This window comes from Podarcis muralis, chromosome 14 (assembly GCF_964188315.1).
Source record: "Podarcis muralis chromosome 14, rPodMur119.hap1.1, whole genome shotgun sequence".
NCBI classification, from domain to species: domain Eukaryota; kingdom Metazoa; phylum Chordata; class Lepidosauria; order Squamata; family Lacertidae; genus Podarcis; species Podarcis muralis.
In genome coordinates this window covers 44,396,134-44,414,882 of record NC_135668.1, presented here as the reverse complement: position 1 = coordinate 44,414,882, position 18,749 = coordinate 44,396,134, and the positions used below count along the sequence as shown (strand labels likewise).

The window sequence follows — 18,749 nt, the reverse complement described above, 5'->3', positions numbered from 1 at the left end:
GAGATTCAAAGGCCGGGATGATAACAGCAGCAGCAGCAGCAGCAGCAACAACAACAACAACCTTTATACCACCTTTTTGTATAGTGCTTTCATGTGTTCAAAGTACCTTTTGGTACATGCAAGGGGCTGTAGTAGAAAGATAGGATTGCAATAGCCCTGAATGTATATTGAGAGGGATGCTGAAACACTTGGTGTGGGCTTTGTAAATGCCATATTATAAGAAAAGATGTTGGGAGAAAACAATTAATCATAGACGATCAGCAGTCCCTATTATTGCAGCAGTATAATCATGTGCTAATTGTATCCAGAGATAGCTAATAGCTTATTGAACTATTCTTAGTATGATATTCACAGTTCTGTATTAATTATCAACGATGAGTTTTGCCAAAGTTGCCTGTTGTCAGAGCTCATTGCCAAAGCAGTCGCTCTTCTTCCTCCTTTCCTCCCACCCCATCCCTCAGCAACCACGGAGTCTGGTAGAAGTGGCTTTCCCCTGCTTTAACCACGATTCACCTCTGTAAGCTTATCAGCCCTTGTGAAGTCAGCGAGATCTGCAGCTATTGTTAATGCTTCAAAATCTCTTTGCTTCTTGCCGTAGAATCGCTACTTTGAGAATCCTCAGGTTATCCCCGACAACACTGTTCCTACTCCAGAAATGGTGGGTATGATCACGACGATCGTAGTGAAAGTAAATCCAGAACGGGACGACAGCGAAACGAGAACGGTATGTATAATACATGACTGCAGCTTGTAATAGAACCCTGTGGTTTACGGTGCATCTGCGTTGGCATGAAGTGAATATGAACCTTGGCGGTGCCAAGATGGGAGACTGCGGAGAGCCCCACCTGAGCAATACATCTATAAGCAATAAATATATGTCACCTCCTGTCTGCCACCTGGTGGAGTTTGGTTATCTCTTTTCATCACTGGACACCACTCTTTTTGTTTTTATTTATTTAGCATTTCTGACCCATTCAGTGTCTCACTCCCCTATACAGCATCGGTTTCTGTCCTTTCTGCCTCTCCTTTCTCTTTCACTGACTTCCCATGGGGGTTGTGAGCCCTCCTAGAATCATAGAGTTGGAAGGGACCCTGAGGATCATCTGGTCCAGCCCCCTGCAATGCAGGAATATTCAGCTGTCCCTTATGGGGATTGAACGTCCGACCTTGGCATTATCAGCACCATGCTCTCACTTACCAAGCTATCTCTGGTGCCTCAGATCCCTCCCTACTCCGTTGCCCTGGCCAGGCACGCTCTTTATGGCAGCCCTACTTTCCTTCATAGTTTATCCTCTTCCCTTCTGTCTCTTCCTTTGTGCTGCTTCATGTCTCTCTGCTCTGCCTTTCCCCTTGTCTTCCTTCATTCTTACTCCCCGCCTTGCCTTCTATTTCCCATTGGGAGTGACAGCCAACAGTCTGATGCTGCTCTTTCATCTGAAGGATGTTGTTCTCTGCATCCTCCGCTTGCCCAGCATCATTAAGCTGTTTGTCGGGTCTTCAACAGGGTCACGTGGACCAAGTTGGAGCTTGAGAAAGAAAAAAAAACATGTTGGTTAAAACTTGCAAGCTATATTGAAACAAATAGATCCAGGAAAGCAGATGTCAAACTGTGTTTCATGCTAACAGCTTTTAATTTTTAAAAATCCCATTTTAAAAGAGACATTTTGTGGAAATGTTTGCCCTTTGCTTCTGTTTTTTCCCTAGCATTCAATAATTCCTCGAGGCTCTCTCTCCTTGAAGGTGTTAGCTGAGCTGCCCATTATTGTTGTCCTTATGTATCAGGTGAGTACTGGAACGCTTCATATAAATAACTTGCTTGTGTCTAAATTTCTGCCCTGTCTTCTAGCCATACTTTAGTGCTTTCCTCTCCCCTTATCTGGCATATGAATGGAGGGCGGCTGTAACTTTTGGGGCATCAAGCTGCGAACTTATTTGGGTTGCAGGTTTGTTCGAAAACCGCCTTGTAAGCAACAACCATATATCTTTCATCACACATTGTTTTCTTTTCTTTCTTTAGCTGTACAAACTGAACATCCATAACGTGGTGGCTGAATTTGTACCCTTGATCATGAATACAATTATTATTCAGGTGTCCACACAAGCAAGGTAAGGTTACATAAGAAAATCTCCTGGCGAAGCCTTTTTACATTAGCCATGTAAATGGTAATGTTTAAGCTTTAAAGAAAGAAGCACCATTCATGAGGTAACTTTTTTTAAAAAAGGAAAGGCAAGACTAAATCACTGTTTGACGTTCAATTTTCAGGCAGCATAAACTTTACAACAAGGAACTGTATGCTGACTTCATTGCTGCACAGATAAAAACGTTGTCGTTCTTGGCCTACATAATAAGAATTTATCAGGTAAGTTACATTCGAGAGGTTTGAGCATTCTTGGACAGTGGAGGCAGAGAGTCATGCGTTCCACTAGTTAACAGAACTTTTTTCGATGGGTGGATAGGCTGTATCAAAAGAGAACAAAATAAGAAACCTTTAAACTCCATGTGAAAGTGAAACACTTTTGAAACCCCACCCAAAAAGTATGTGTAAAACAATGTTTTTGTATAACACAGGGGGTGGGGAAAACTTTACTGAACTACAAGTCCCATCAGCCCTAGTAAGCATGGCCAACGGCCGGGGATTATGGGAGTTTTTGTTCAGCCGCACATGGAGGACTAATGATTCTCCACAAAGCCATATAACTGGGGATTTCTGAGGATTCATAGGAGGTAGAAGAAAGCGGGAATTCCCTCTCCTTACTTTCCTTCTCACCCACTCCCCAATTTTGGTTTTTGTTTGTGTTTTTTGTTTGGATTCCTATCCCCATCTCTGCTTAATACAACCATTCCACCACCTCTGTAGATGGGGCCTCTGTATACACAGTGGGAAGTAAGCCTTATTGATGCCTCTACCAGGGTTGAGATTTTAACCTATATATGCCATAAATATAGCTGGAATATATGCATCTATATTTTTACTTTCATCAGGAATTGGTGGCCAAGTATTCTCAGCAGATGGTGAAAGGCATGTTGCAGTTGCTGTCAAACTGTCCTGCAGAAACAGCTCACCTGAGAAAGGAGCTTCTCATCGCAGCCAAGCATATTCTGACCACGGACCTGAGGAGCCGTATGTCCCTTTTGCATATTTTAAATAGTTGGAATATGTTGGTGGGCAAATGGTGAGAGGTGGGTCACAAGGTATGGTTCTGTGTTCTCAGTGTTATGAGTCCTCTCTTGTTAAGGTTGCTTTATGATTGCTGCCAGAGTCAAGTGGGTGCAATTAGCACAGCAGTTTCAGAGCTGGTTTGAGTTCGCTTCACTTGGCGTGAAGTGGATAGAAAATCAGCCATGCCTATGAACTGGAACCGGTCAAACAGGTCAAATCAGACTGCTGGTATCTGGGAATTTAATATCTTACATTGGTAAATGTAAAATCAACTGGAATCTGCCAAATTAAATGCAAAGTCCTCCCCCCCCCCCATAAGGTGCTGGTGAGCCTATAGAGTGGAAAAAGAAAATTTTTGAGTTTACACTACTCTTCCACGGTTACTTTGTACAGTAGAAATATGGGATTGTATACAATTAAGTCATTCTCTGTTCTCCACCCATTTTCTTATGGTGTGTGCTGGATAAAACTTGTTTTTGGATTGTCTAGAATGATAGATCTATAAAATCGTGATTTGACAAAGGTATAGCTTAGCTTAATTCTGCACATGGGATCCAGCTCTACAGACCCCCTAATCTTGCACTTTCCTTTAAGGATTGCAGTCTTGATTGTAACTTAATTGCTAATTAAGTGTGTTTATCTCATTAACAAAAGCATAATGATATGGAAAGTAACGTCTGTGTTTGACTCTTGAAAGGGGCATGTTAATCTCCTTATGTTTCTTGCTTTCGTGTTCTCAGTCAAACCTAGCCGACTCACAAGGCTGTTGTGAAGTGAAATGACATAAAGTAAAATGGCATGTACATCACCCTCAGCTCTTTAAACCAATGAGAGAAATTAACAATGTAGAAATATAGTTTCAGAAGCACATTTTGGTCAGATCTTTCTATACTAGTGTTCCTTAATACATTTAACATAATTTCTTAGGGGAGTATTTCTGCTGATCTGCAAAGGGATGAGAAGACTCTAAATGTTTGTACCACTCCAGTAAACTTGGGCAGGGTGCTCAGAATCAGTTTAAGGAAACAAATATTTGCAAGCTAAGTAAATACCTGCGGCATTTTTTCTTCATTGAAGAGAGCAGCATGTTAAATTCACTTTTGGCAGAACTGCCACTTCCCGAGGATTAAAAGTCATGCTTGGTAGGCTAAATTTTGCAGGAAATGTTTGATTGGTGGCCCAGAGGTTGGACTGCCTTCTGCATTAATTAAAGCTGCTTAATAATTCTTGTTTTGTTGCCTCCATCATGACAGCGTTCTCTTGTCACTTTTCACTACAGAATTTATTCCGTGCATGGACAAATTGTTCGATGAATCCATACTAATAGGCTCTGGGTACACGGCCCGCGAAACCCTGAGGTGCGTAATGAAGCTTGTTCTCTATCTGTTAACGCTGCCAGCGCATTGGATGTTTTAGTGGGTGCACAAGATCATAACCAGGTCTTTGTCCTACCTGCGCTCCCATTTATTGGCTGAAGAAGGCAAAAAGGCAAAAGGGCTGCTCACTCATTATCCCTCCGTGTGTACATTATACCCAAGGAGGCTATAGGAGGACCACACCTATAGACCCTACTCACGACAGGCTGCTGGCATCCCAGTCCCCTGGTGTCCATACATTAAGGGAACTGTCAGAAAGGAGAGTTTGCAGCTCTGTGCATTTTGAGATCCCCAGTTATGTCCACTTCTCAATGGTCCCTGAATGTGCAGATGGTTTGGCATTGCTGGCAGGTGCAGTCCCTCTCTTCTCTCCATTGTGTCTTCTCTACAGGGGGTCGGCTAATAAGTTAATGGTTGTACAAGGCATCTTTTCTTGCATGTGCCATGATGGCTGTTTTCTACTCTACTAAGTTTAGTCCCCAGGTTAGATGGCGCCTTTTATGCCTTCTTCTGCAACTCCTGCAGCCAAGATGGTGCCAAACATATTGCTCTGCTTTCCTTTGGACTACATCAGTGGTGTCCAAACATTTTGAGAGAGGGCCAGATTTGATGAAGTGAAGGGCCGTGGGGGCCAACCAAAGGGCCAATGAAAGGTGTTGACTTTTTTTAGGATTGAAGTTTTTGATCTTTTTTTAAGGGTTGCAGGTGTTGAGGTTTTTTAAGGATTTTACTCCAGGAAATAAACTACCACAGTTTATTAGGCCCCCAAAACGGATTTTGGACATGCCTGGACTACATCAATGAGGCCAGGAGTGGGGCCTTGCCATTTGGGCAGCCCAGGACCTCCATGCGCACTGCCCAGGCTTGCTCCCTAGAGAGGTCACTTTGGTGCTGCTAGCGGCGGTTTGACTCTGTCCCTGGAGGTGTACTCCATTGTCTCTTGATACAGACAGATTCCAACAACCTCCACCATCAGAGGCAGGATCTCTCTGAATACTAGTTGCTGAGAATCACATGAGTGGCGAGAGTTGCTCTTGCACTCAGGTCCTGTGTGCATGCTTCTCCTAGGCTGGCCACCTTGAGAACAGGATCCTAGACTGGGTGGCCCATTGGCCTGTTTATTAATTGCAATGGGTCTTCTGTGAGTAGGACCAGCATTGGTTACCACCATTTCACTCCTCATCACTGTGTGTTGGACGTCTATGTTGGCTTCACACATATCGTCTCAACACATAAACTGGAGATATTACGCTAAAGTAACTAGTATATTTGTTCTTTGTGTGTTCCCAGGCCCCTGGCATACAGCACTTTAGCGGATCTGGTTCATCATGTCCGACAGCATTTGCCGCTCAACGACCTCTCCCTTGCTGTCCAGTTATTTGCTAAGAATATTGATGACGAATCATTGCCCAGCAGTATCCAGACCATGTCATGCAAACTTCTGCTAAATCTCGTGGACTGCATTCGATCCAAGAGCGAACAGGAAAATGGAAATGGCAGAGACATCCTCATGAGGATGTTGGAGGTACTGTGGCATTTAAAGTAGGGGTGCTGGAATGAAAATAGTCATTAAAATCACATAGCTGCTCAGAAACGAGGCCTCTGTGCTGAGGAGGTGGGATTAAATATATATCTAAATGGAAAAGGTAGATTGACCTACTTGGGACCGGAGGTGCTATTCAACAAAGTATTTTACTTGGAGCAGACCCGTTGAAATGAATGAATGTTTAAGTTAGCTCCATTAATTTTAATGGATCTACTCTGAGTTAAAACCTGAGTTGAAAACCACCCTTGGGCTCATGCATTTGCTTCTATTTTGTGCTGCCTCCTGTTTAGAGGGAAACCACCGGTTGTCATTACATCTGAATGGACAAAACTATGGCTTGCACTTGCCCTTCGTACAGGGAATGGCAAAGCATAGTTCGAAGCTGCTTTGTGATCCCAGTTTGGAGGGCAAGTTCAAAACCATAGTTTGTTCGGCTCTAATGGCAAGCGATGGTTTGCCTTCTAGCAGAGGGAGGTGTGTGTGTGTGTGTGTGTGTGTGTGTGTGTGTGTGAACGCCAGTATCATTCCGGCCTCTTTCACTGGTTGTCGGATTTGGCTTTACACCTAGACTCAGATGATGAATCTTACTTAGTTGTGACGGCGCTTCTTGTCCTCCAGGTTTTCGTCCTTAAATTCCACACCATTGCCCGCTATCAGCTCTCCGTGATATTTAAAAAGTGCAAGCCGCAGTCTGAACTTGGGGCAGGAGAAGCCGCCTTGCCCAGTGTGCCGGCTGGAGGAAATGCCGCTCCGGTTCCTGTTCCGTCCCCTGCTCCCACCACTCCCGTGGCCCCTGCCCCGGGGCCTGTCTTTGAGAAGCAAGGGGAGAAGGAGAAGGAAGACAAGCAAACATTCCAAGTCACGGATTGCCGAAGCTTGGTGAAAACCTTGGTCTGCGGTGTCAAGACGATTACCTGGGGTATCACTTCTTGCAAAGCTCCTGGTGGTAAGGCGGCATGATTCGAATTTTACCTGGGCTTTTTTCCTAGGGTGGTGCAACCTTTTTTTTTAAAAAAGCAATTTATCATATGGGTTTTAGTTACCCATTTATTTAAAATATGCATATGAGTATATCAGTTGCTGGAAACCTCAAGAGAGGAGAGTGTTCCTGTGCTCAGGTGGTGGTTGCGGGTTTTCCTGTAGGCATCAGGTTGGCCACTGTGAGACCAAGATGCTGGACTAGACGGGACATTGACCTAATCTAGCAGGACTCTTCTTACGTTCTGGGTTATTATTTCCGAAACAAGAAATGCCCTTTGCGCTTAGGTGGTGCATGCATGTGCTCTAGGTGAAATTCCTCCTCTGGTGATGTGGGAGAAGGGAGAATTGGCTAAGATGCTGCTTTCTGTCTTCAGTTTTTATTGCATTAGGCTTTCTTTGTGTAGCGGTGAAAGGCCCCCAAAGCTGTGAACAGTGTATTAATACAGAAATACAAGCACCCATTTTAAAAATAGTCACATGCATATTTAAATGTGCTGCCTGATTAATTGGGGGCACCTTTTAGATTCAAAGTTTTGAAGCAGATTAAACTGTGGGATCGATTAATTGTTGTGAGCAGCTCTAGTCTTTCCCATTTTGTTGCACAAGTGCACACTTTTTAGCAGTAAGAAGTAATTTCTCTTTCAATTCCTTTTCTTCTTTTTTTCAGAAGCTCAGTTCATTCCCAATAAGCAGCTGCAACCTAAAGAGACACAGATATACATCAAGCTGGTCAAATATGCAATGCAAGCTTTGGATATTTATCAGGTACGTATCCTAGCTGTTGTTTAATTGCTCTGTAATTTTAATCTCCATGGCTTATTCCAAATCATTTTTTCAATTTGCGGCTTTTCAATTGCTTTGGATATTTTGAGACGGGAAGCCAGTACAAATGGTGGTGGGGATGCATGTTGGCTTGAATCCTGTCTTGTGTCTCCGTTGCAAAAGGTTCAAATAGCTGGAAATGGGCAGACGTACATCCGAGTTGCAAATTGCCAGACCGTCAGGATGAAAGAGGAGAAGGAGGTCCTGGAGCATTTTGCTGGTGTCTTCACAATGATGAATGCTCTGACTTTTAAAGAAATCTTCCAGACGACAGTTCCATACATGGTTGAAAGAATCTCTAAGAACTATGCCCTTCAGGTAGTATGTTTCGTGTACTTGATAGTAGTGTGAGCCCTGACAAAAACTTTCTGTTGAGCTTGGAAGATTTCTTTGTTAACATGCCACTGTGTTGTCATTCTGTCGCCTTTACGCCAACCTGGTGCTCTCCAAATGTTTTGGATTTCAGTTCCCATCAGCCCCAGCCAGCATGGCTAGGCTTGTTGGGGCTGATGGGAATTGTAGTCCAAATCATCTGGAGGGCAGCAGGTTAGCAAACGCTGGGTTAAGCAATAAACTACACTAAGTTGAACTGACAATAGCTCTTGTCCTCACTGGAAATGGACAGTGGTTTGGAGGAACTGTTATTTGATGCATAGCTTGCTACTCTTGTTTCCTTCTTGTGGAATCAAATGGGATGTCAGTGAAATGAAATCTGTAAAAAGGCAAGCTACTTGAAAACAATTTGAAATCAACTCAGTGACCGATAACATTAAGCAATTTTTTTTTTAAAAAAATAAATCATTGCCAGTGGTTATTCCTAATTGTTTCATTCTCTCCTTTTGACAGATTGTTGCCAATTCTTTCTTGGCCAACCCAACTACCTCAGCTCTGTTTGCCACAATCCTGGTGGAGTATCTCTTGGATCGGTTGCCTGAGATGGGCTCCAACGTGGAGCTCTCCAACCTGTATCTCAAACTTTTCAAGTTAGTCTTTGGCTCCGTTTCACTTTTTGCAGCGGAAAACGAACAGATGCTTAAGGTAAATGTTGCAAACGGGTAAAAATGGTGAGATCTCTTAATGCGCCCAGGGTTGACTTCTGAAATGTACGTGTGTGTGTGTGTGTGTGTGTGTGTGTGTAAAGCTCAAAATCTTATGGTATCTACCACTATATATATATATAGAGAGAGAGAGAGAGTGTAGTTCCCATGAGATTTTGAGCTTTAGGCCGCAAGCCCATATGCACTTACCTTGCAAGTCCTGCTGAATTTGGTGGGACGTATTTCTGAATGGATTTGTGTAGGATTGCATTGTAAAGGAGGTTCACACTCTGTAAAACATGACAATTTAAGATTGTCAGGGTGGCTTCTTTGTGCATTCAAGTCTGCTTTCGTTCAGGCATCAGGCTATACAGCAAACCTCTTTTGAAACAGAGGGCAGTTCTGAAAGCAGTTTTGAGTTCAATTTCATTGTTTTAGCCATTGTCTAACATACAGCGTAGTACAAAGCGATGGCCACGTGCCAGCCAGTTTCTGCTTTAGAAAGATTAAAATTACAACAACAACATCTCTGTAACCCAATTTATGTCATGATAATGAGAAAACACTGCCTGAGAGTTCTCTAAAGCCAGAATAAGTAAAGCCACTGTCTAGGCTCTCCTCGATGTTATTGTTAGTAGATTTTATATACAGCCAAACCTCTTCTTATGTCTGCCTCTGCTTGCATCCATTTTGCCCAATGTCCGCAGCAAACCCGGAACTAACCGCTGGGTTTGCCGCTGGTCACACATGCGCAGGAGCGGTGATCGCTGCCTGCGCACAATGGTGCCTCTCCCAGCGACCTGTTTCGACCTCCGGATGGACCTCCGGAATGGATTATGGTCGCAGGTAGAGGTTACACTGTATACATATGTATGTGAATTGGTCAACCAATCAACCAATTGGCAAACCAATCAAAAGCAGTTTGTGACATAAGATAGGAAAGTTTGCTATTCAAAGTGGGGAGAATAGAATTCATCCAGATTTACATTTGGATGAATGTAAGTTGTTATTCGGTTCCTGAGCAATGTTTACAAAGCTGCTTTGCTTCCGATGAGAGTTTATTGGCACTGTTCATTCCTTATTGGACTTTGATGGCTTGCTGTTTTAAATACACAGTGCACTATTTTGTTCCTCTGCCAGGAAGTCCTGATTATTCGTGGATTAATAATTGAACTCAAGCACTTCCTGTCTTGTAAAGGAGCCCCAAATGTGTAAGGCATCCTGCCTCTGATGCATTGTGTTCCCTTATTCTGCTGCCAGAACCAAGGTCACTTTCATTTTATAAACGGCAAATCCAATTTAAATGGTGTGATATACTGCCGTCGCCACTCCATGCCTGTTAAATTATTTGATTCTCAAGAATTGATGGTGTGGCCTTGAGTAGACAATTTAATTTGAGTGATGAAAGCTATTCGCAGCAATTGTGAAGCAAGGTCTAGGGCCTTTAGATGTTAATAAAACCCATAATTATTTCAGAGTTTGTACCTGGGCCGAGTCTTGTCGATCTGTCTTCTTCTTTTTTTTGTAATAGCTTGCACAAGGCTTTTAATTTCTTCTGTATTTCTAAGGATGCATTAATCCAAATTGTACTGTGCTAATCATGTTGGTCCCTTTGTGCATTGTGCGTTAGCTTGATGCAGTTCTGTGTGAGAGAACAAGGAAATAGGATGACAAATGGTACAGCATGCTTCAGAAACTGGGGCAGAGCTCATTGGCTCAGTCCATTGATCCCCAGGACTTGGATTTTTTGGTTTCCCCTTCCTTTTATAATAAGCAGATCTCCACTTTATTTATTTAACAGTCACACGCCTTCTGGAAGTCCACAAGTAGTAACAGCTCTCCTCCATTGTTTGTCCCCTAGTGAGTGGTATTCAGTGGCACTGTTGCCTCTGGTTCCATGTAGTCATTGATAGCCTTGTCTGCCTCCATGGATGCATCACTTGGTACCTTTTTATAGTTGGCCTTCCTTTCACGATAGAATTTTAAGCCATGTCCCTACAGTTCGTAGGCTGTCATCCATCCAGACACAGACCAAACACAAACTCACTTGCTTTCAGCCAGGTTACTTTGCAAGCTTTCAACAGAACTCTTCTATTAAGTAAAAAACAAAAATGGAGGGGAAAAATACCCAAAATCTGCTCACTTGATTTCCCAAAGTCCCACGGTGTGGTGCGGATATGCTTCCCGTTGCTTGCAGGAAAATCAAATGTCCTGGTTATATATTTACTTTAACTTCCTTAAGCTTAGTAATTCATCCACCGCAGAATAATAGAGTTGGGAGGGATCCAGAAGGTCATTTCGTCCAACCCCCTACTAAGCAACCTCTGCCATCCAACTTCTGGTTAAAAACCTCAAATGAAGGATGTTTCCAGTCTCCCAGGAAAGAGCCTTTGTCCCTGGGAAATATTTTGCTGATTTCTTGTTAAACGGGCAGTGTGAGTGCACCTTAAGAAAAACCTCTATTCTTCTGTTTTTCGATTTTTAAAATTTTTTTTTGCAGCCACACCTCCACAAGATTGTGAACAGCTCCATGGAACTTGCACAGACAGCCAAGGAGCCCTACAACTATTTCTTGCTGCTCAGAGCTCTCTTCCGATCGATTGGAGGAGGGAGCCACGATCTCCTGTATCAGGAATTCTTGCCCTTGCTACCAAACCTACTGCAAGGTCAGAGCAGAAGCCGGGGGCAGGGGGGGCGGGCGGGGCGGGATATACACCTCCTTTTTATGTCCATGATTGTTGGTAGCAAATCTGGGCTGTTATTGACGCCACCTGTCACATTTCAGGGCTTAACATGCTGCAAAGCGGCCTGCATAAGCAGCACATGAAGGATCTGTTTGTAGAGCTCTGCCTCACCGTGCCAGTCCGACTGAGCTCCCTCCTTCCTTATTTGCCAATGTTGATGGATCCCTTGGTGTCTGCCTTGAATGGATCCCAGACGCTGGTCAGCCAGGGCCTGCGGACTTTGGAGCTGTGTGTGGATAACCTACAGCCAGACTTCCTGTATGATCACATCCAACCTGTGCGGGCAGAGCTTATGCAGGTAAAGATGCAGTTATCAGAAGGGACCTTTAGAGGTCAGTGTTTGCTCAGTTATCTGGCCTGCTTTGTTTTAGCCTTGGCCATCTCTTTGACGGTGATAGAACGTTGGAAGAAACTTTCCTGTTAAATGGGGGTTGAGTCGTCCTTTTGACTTTTGTTTTCTGTAATAGCAAAATGGCCGGTTAATGCAGGTATGTGTAAAATATAGGGGTTTTAATTCATCTCTTCGGCTAGCTGTGCTACTTTGTGAGGTCCTGAACCTACTGTGATACAGTCAAACCTCGACTCCCAAATGCCTCCGTTTTGGAATATTTTGGCTCCCGAAAACCCGGAAGTAAATGTTCCGGTTTTCTAACGTTTTTCGAAAGCCAAACACCTTAGACGGCTTCCGCTAGAGTGCAGGAGGCTCTTAAAGCCAATTGGAAGACGCATCTCAGTTGTCAAACATTTCGGATGCTGAATGGGCTTCCAGAACGGATTACGTTTGACAACCAAGGTTTGATATTGAACTATGTCTTTGAGGTGATTTGTGGGGAGTTTCACTTGTATTTTTAACTTTTCAAAGGCTTTCTGCATATTTTTTCTCTTACTGTTTGTTGCTAAATTCTGCCCCCCCCTTCCTTCAAAGAATGAAAATGTAGGTTGTTGTACCCTAGAAAAATGTTAACATCAAATTCTAATATTTGTCTTTTGGCCAAGGGTGGGAGACTAGAGAAAATCCTGACTTGTTTAGTCATGTTGATGTATAACAGGGATTATCTTTCTCTGTTTTTGTATGTCTTCCCTCACTTTGCTGTTAAACAGATTTGAAAGTGTTCATGTTTATTTTTATTTGTTTTAATTGGGACCATAAGAAGCTGCCTTGGGAAGCTTTAATTGGGACCATAAGAAGTCAGATTGTTGGTCCATCAAGATCAGTATTCTCCACTCTGACTAGCCATGGATCTCCAGGGTTAAAGACAAGTGATATTCCCAGCGCAGCCTGGAAATGTTGAGAATTGAATCCTTTTTGCATGCAAAGCAGGTGCTCTGCCACTGCGGCTCTTCCCCAAATTAATTAACAGTTAATTTAAAATATTTTTGTACCTTTGAGCAAATCTGAGTCCAGGGTGGCTTACAAAACATGTATACATCACAATTTTCCATAGTTCAAGGTGGCTTACAACATGAAAAAGATTCATAATTGCAACGTAATGAAAGTAATCAGAAGCAATGAATAAAGCATGAAAAAGATACACAACCAAACTGAACAATTTCCACACAAAGTGTAAACTAAAGATACAAAGAATTAATAACAGAAACTACCCCCCCCCCCGGTCACCGCCACAAAGCCCCCTAAACAATACCCCAACTCTAGAGTCTGTTCAGCAGACTCAGCTTTTGCAGCTGAATCAGTCAGGGCCCCACCATTCCAGGGCAGGTGGGGAAAGGCCTGCAAGGCAGTGAGCAGGTCTTCCAGGATTCACTGTCAAAATTAAAAAAGTACAGTGGTGCCTCGCAAGACGAAATTAATCCGTTCCGTGAGTCTCTTCGTCTTGCGGTTTTTTCGTCTTGCGAAGCACGGCTATTAGCGGCTTAGCGGCTATTAACGGCTTAGCGGCTATTAACGGCTTAGCGGCTTTAAGAAAAAGGAAACAAACTTGCAAGAACTCGCAATATGTTTCGTCTTGCGAAGCAAGCCCATAGGGAAATTCGTCTTGTGGAACGACTCAAAAAATGGAAAACCCTTTCGTCTAGCGAGTTTTTCGTCTTGCGAGGCATTCGTCTTGCGGGGCACCACTGTACAGCATATGGCATTCTTTTGAACCAACATTGTTCTGAACTACACATGGATGTTTTAAAACTTTTTCCCAAGGCTTTGTGGCGGACACTGCGCAATCCAGCAGAGAACATTTCCCACGTTGCTTATCGTGTGCTTGGCAAGTTCGGTGGCAGCAACAGAAAAATGCTGAAGGAGTCTCAGAAGTTGCAGTATGTCGTGACGGAGATTCAAGGCCCCAGTATTACGGCAGAGTTCTCCGACTGCAAAGCATCGATCCAGCTCCCAATGGAGAAGGTAAGGTTTAATATTTATGCCAATAGCAAAATAATTCCCTTTCCACAAATATTCTAGAAGGGCTTCTGCTGCAGCCTTTTCCAAATTGGTGCTTTCCCAATGTTTTCCGATTGCAATTCCTATCATCCCTGACCTTTGGCCCTGCTGGGAGCAGTATTAGAAGCATCAGGAAGGCTCCATCTTGAGGAAGTCTGTTCCATCAGCTGCCGACAAGAGACTACTTATGCTACAGAAATTCCTTAAGATCCTGTTGATGCCTGTTGCAACCTTTGTGAAACATGAAGTTGTTAAATGGAGCTTGCTTCTTAGAAAGTATGTTTAGGATTGTTGTATTAAGTCTGTGTGGGCTGCATGATGATTCCATTATACTTGAGACCCATCTAAAATCCATTGTTGCATAGGTATGGAGCTTATGCCTGTAGCTCATCTCTTTCTGCCATCATAGTGAAGACTATGATCAGCTCAGAAGGGCATTGTAATGGTGGTGAGAGGAGAATCCTGCTGTGGCCTATAAAATTTCTGAGTCTGTATTTAGGACATAGTAGACTAAGGCAAACAATTTCGTGTTTGTGTGTGTAGTGTTAGTTGTTAAATACTTACTTGGTTTGAGCTTTCTTGCAAATTAATCCAACAGAACCTGCCACTTAAATGATGGGTATATTTTAGCTTGCATATTTTTGTTGTTGGGCTTGCATCCCGGCTGTGAACTCTTGAATCACTTAACAGCATTTGGCAGGTCACGATGTCTCAGCTTTGATCCAATTTGGCCTCTTCTCTTCCTCGCCATTAATGCTTTTTATAAATAGGACTAATTATCCTGTTGCGCCAAGACAGGATATTTTCACCTCATTGTTGCCAGACAGTAAGTGAAACCTTTCTGGCTAAATTTTTCTCCCCCTTAGCATTACGTCTCTGCAGTTCTGAATTCAAATACGCCATTATTTTACTTTGAATATAGACTAGAAATCTGTCTTTGCATAGACAGCCATAAAACGAAAAGTGCTGTAGATATGCCCATACTAAATAAAATTCCTGCCAGCTTTTTCGGGTTGAGTAGGAAGCAATCTCTGTTTACACTATGCATTCACAGAGCTGGGAGTAAAAACAGTTGATCTCTCCAGAATTGGAATGAAGTGCCAACAGAAGAAATCCATCTTTCGTGTTAGCCTTGTATAGTGAGAGAAGTTCCACCTCAGTGGTCTGTGGAAAACTCATTGTTTTTTTTATTGAAAACTTGAGAAAGGTTGTGTAGGAGAGGCAAGCGACCAGTTTCATTCATGACTGGAAATACTATTCCCCCCCCCCCCCTGCAAACAAGAGTGGTTCTGTTGTTAGGGTGTGTGTGTGTGTGTGTGAGTCCTTAGCATTCAAAGGTCACTTTTATCTACATAATTTTATCTCCAGCGTTTAAGCATGGATGATTGGATTTCCTTTCACAATCAGTTAGGCAATGAAATTTCTTATTTCATGGCTCTCAGATGAATTTTTCAGCTGGGTTACATTTGATCAATGTCCTATTCTGGGTGCCTGCTTGCTTCATCTTGGAGCAAAAGCATACTTGTGTGTGCATGTGTATTAAATCAGAGAGTAAGTCGAGATGATAACTTTTATTGGGTTGCCTTGGGTCGGCAAAACCATGAGCCCTGGAGCTTCACAGAGTGGTTGCCGTGAAAGGACTCCTATAAATTGTCATTAAGTTGGTCTCAGACTCCAAGATGCCTTTCCTGAGTCTCATGTATAGAGTGCTTTTTTGCTGTCGCGCAAGGTTTTTTGTACGAAAGTTTGGTTTTCCTTATGAGATGCTTAAAGCAGCATTTTGCCATTTACAGTGTGTGCAAAGCACTTGGCTCACTTTCTCTTTAACTCTTCTGAGAAGGCTTGTTAGGGAACCATTTTGGAGAGCAAACCTTTGCCACACCGCAAGGAAGAGCGTGAAGCAATTGCAGCTGAAGTCGGTGCAGAGCAGGAGGAAGGAGCAAATGTTCCTAAGCTTCTAGATTCCTTTGTAGACCTTTCTGTGCCTAAATCGAGAAAACAGCATTGTACATTTTGTGTGTGTATCTCAGTGACTTCAGATCTCAGTTTTATGTTTAGTATTGCTGGATCAAAGGTCCTTCCAGGTATTTATGGGACAGACAAAAGAAAGCAGAGCGTGTAGTTAAACTATGAACCTTGCTCCCACAAAGTTGTGCTGTAACCCTGGATGCCTTTAAAAGAGGATTAGACAAATTCATAGATGATAAGGCTATCAGTAGCTACCAGCCTGAGGACCGGGACATTTGCAGGGAAACCAAAATGCTTGTTTACCAAGCTATTGTACTACCAACCTTACTATATGCTTGTGAAACATGGACCACTTATAAACGCCATCTCCAGCTCCTTGAAAGATTCCATCAACGGTGTCTCCGAAAAATTTTACACATCACTTGGGAAGACAGGCGAACTAATATCAGTGTACTGGAAGAAGTAAAGATCACCAGTGTTGAAGCAATGATTCTTTAACATCAACTTCGTTGGACTGGTCATGTTGTGCAGATGCCTGATGATTGTCTTCCAAAGCAGCTACTGTATTCCAAACTTAAAAATGGAAAGCGTAATGCTGGTGGTCAACAAAAGAGGTTTAAAGACTGTCTCAAGGCAAATCTAAAAAAATGTAGTATAAACACTGACAACTGGGAAACACTGGCCTGCGAGCGCTCCAGTTGGAGAACAGCCTTTACCAAAGGTGTCATGGGCTTTGAAGACACTCGAACTCAGGGCAAAAGGGAGAAACGTGCTAAGAGGAAGGCACGCTTGGCAAATCCACACCGTGATCAACTCCTGCCTGGAAACCAATGTCCCCACTGTGGAAGGATGTGTGGATCCAGAATTGGCCTCCACAGCCACTTACGGACTTATTGTTAAAATTGTGTTTATGGAAGACAGTCTTACTCGGCTAGGAGTGATCACCAAAGAAGAAGAACCAGCCACCATATTGATGCTTTTATCTCCACAGTCGGAGGCAGTAATGCTTCTGAATACCAGTTGCTGGAAACCGCAGGATTGGGAAGAGTGATCTTGCGCTCAAGTCTTGCTTGAGGGTTTCCCATCATGCATCTGGTTGGCCACCGTGAGAGCAGGATGCTGGGTGGGCCATTGGCCTGGATCAGCAGGGCTTTTGTTACATTCTTAGGCAATCTGCACTCAAAGCATGCAATGTTGCTCTCCAGCAGCTGATATTCAAGCCATATACATCTTCTGAATTTGGGAATTCCATTTGCTTATCAAATCTGCTGATAGTCATCTAATTTGTCTAATCCTCTTTTAAACAAACAACTAAACAAACAAAAAATGCTGAAGAGCGTATGACTGTGACCAACAAGAAATTGATAACGAGAAGAGTTTACAATAAAGTAGACAAAATATCATTACACTTGCAAAATGTATGTCCCAGCAAGGCTTACAGTGAGCCCTTCAGTACAAAACATACTTTATTATTATATTATAATTATTGGTGCTGTTTTTATTATTGTTGTGCCGAAGAAAGCTCTAAGCAGCTGAAACGTCAGCTGCTTAGAACGTTCTTCAGTGCAATAATAATTCTTGTGCAGTATGGTTTGTCACTGTGAAATGTATGCTTTGCAAGTGTAATTATATTTGTCAGTTGCTTAGAGCATCCTTCAGTAATTTTTGTGCTTTGTGGTTCACTGTAAGCCTTGCAAATGTATTCATTATTTTGTCTATTTTATTGTAAACTCTTCTCATTATCAATACATTGTAGTTCATAGTGCTGTGCTCCTCACCATTTTTTGTGGTTGCTGCCTAGAAGGGTGCCCTTGCATGTGACTTTGTAATGTAATCCCCTCTTAAAGATACTGAAGTCAGGGGTTCCCAGACTGTGGTCTGAATACCCTTCAGAATTCAAATTGTAATACAATAAAATTCAATGTGCAAAACAAAGACGCAATAAAAATACAATTAAAAACAATAAACACTGGCACAGCACATTGTAGTTTTTAGAACTGGCAGCGGGGGAAAGAAAAGACGGTCAGCAATTTTCAAGTGGTCTGGGGGAGAAAATGTTTGGGGACCACTGATCTAAGCCAGCGGGCATCACAGAAGCTTGTGCAATTTTTTAGCTAGGCAGCTTCTAAAATGCATCACCTTTTTTGTTCTTACGGTATACTGAAGCAAATTGCTTCCATTGTTTTAGGCCATCGAGACTGCCTTGGACTGCTTGAAGAGTGCGAACACAGAGCCATACTACCGGAGACAGGCCTGGGAGGTGATCAAATGCTTCTTGGTGGCCATGATGAGCCTGGATGATAACAAACACGCTTTGTATCAGCTTCTCGCCCATCCGAAGTAAGATTCTTTTATGATGGCTTGCAAAACTAAGGTTGGCAGGCTGCGCCTAGTTCTTGGGGGTTGCATTCTGCAGAGGGTCGCCTCTTAAGTGAGTGTTACTCGGAGTAGACCCCTTGAAATTAATGGGCCAACATTAGTCATGCTCATTAATTTCAGTGGGTCTGTTCTGAGTTGGAATAACATTATACACAACCAAACAGGTTTGGTGGTTTGGGTGATTTGTAGTGCAGCTCTGCAATGTTGAGATAGAAGGAAATAAATAGGTGGGGAAAGAGATGACAAACCTGGATGCAGAAAATGCACGGGTTGCTGATCAGACACACTGATCAGGGGGCAATACCTTGGTCCTTCTCAGGTTCATGGCTGGGTGTCGTGTCATGCT

General features: G+C 43.0%; 1 protein-coding gene across 9 annotated transcripts in view; it reads left to right on the top strand.

The window, feature by feature from the left end:
- The window catches only part of TRRAP (transformation/transcription domain associated protein), a 166,116-nt gene that overhangs the window by 9,575 nt on the left and 137,792 nt on the right, over positions 1-18,749 (top strand). For all 9 annotated transcript variants that reach the window (XM_077918588.1, XM_077918587.1, XM_077918586.1 and 6 more), the window contains exons 8-22: positions 599-724; positions 1,705-1,782; positions 2,018-2,106; positions 2,264-2,360; positions 2,984-3,122; positions 4,441-4,519; positions 5,828-6,062; positions 6,702-7,029; positions 7,732-7,829; positions 8,010-8,204; positions 8,733-8,924; positions 11,424-11,589; positions 11,709-11,965; positions 13,820-14,020; positions 18,213-18,364. In XM_077918588.1, the coding sequence (XP_077774714.1) occupies positions 599-724; positions 1,705-1,782; positions 2,018-2,106; positions 2,264-2,360; positions 2,984-3,122; positions 4,441-4,519; positions 5,828-6,062; positions 6,702-7,029; positions 7,732-7,829; positions 8,010-8,204; positions 8,733-8,924; positions 11,424-11,589; positions 11,709-11,965; positions 13,820-14,020; positions 18,213-18,364 (2,432 nt within the window). The remainder of the gene's footprint in view (positions 1-598; positions 725-1,704; positions 1,783-2,017; positions 2,107-2,263; positions 2,361-2,983; positions 3,123-4,440; positions 4,520-5,827; positions 6,063-6,701; positions 7,030-7,731; positions 7,830-8,009; positions 8,205-8,732; positions 8,925-11,423; positions 11,590-11,708; positions 11,966-13,819; positions 14,021-18,212; positions 18,365-18,749) is intronic.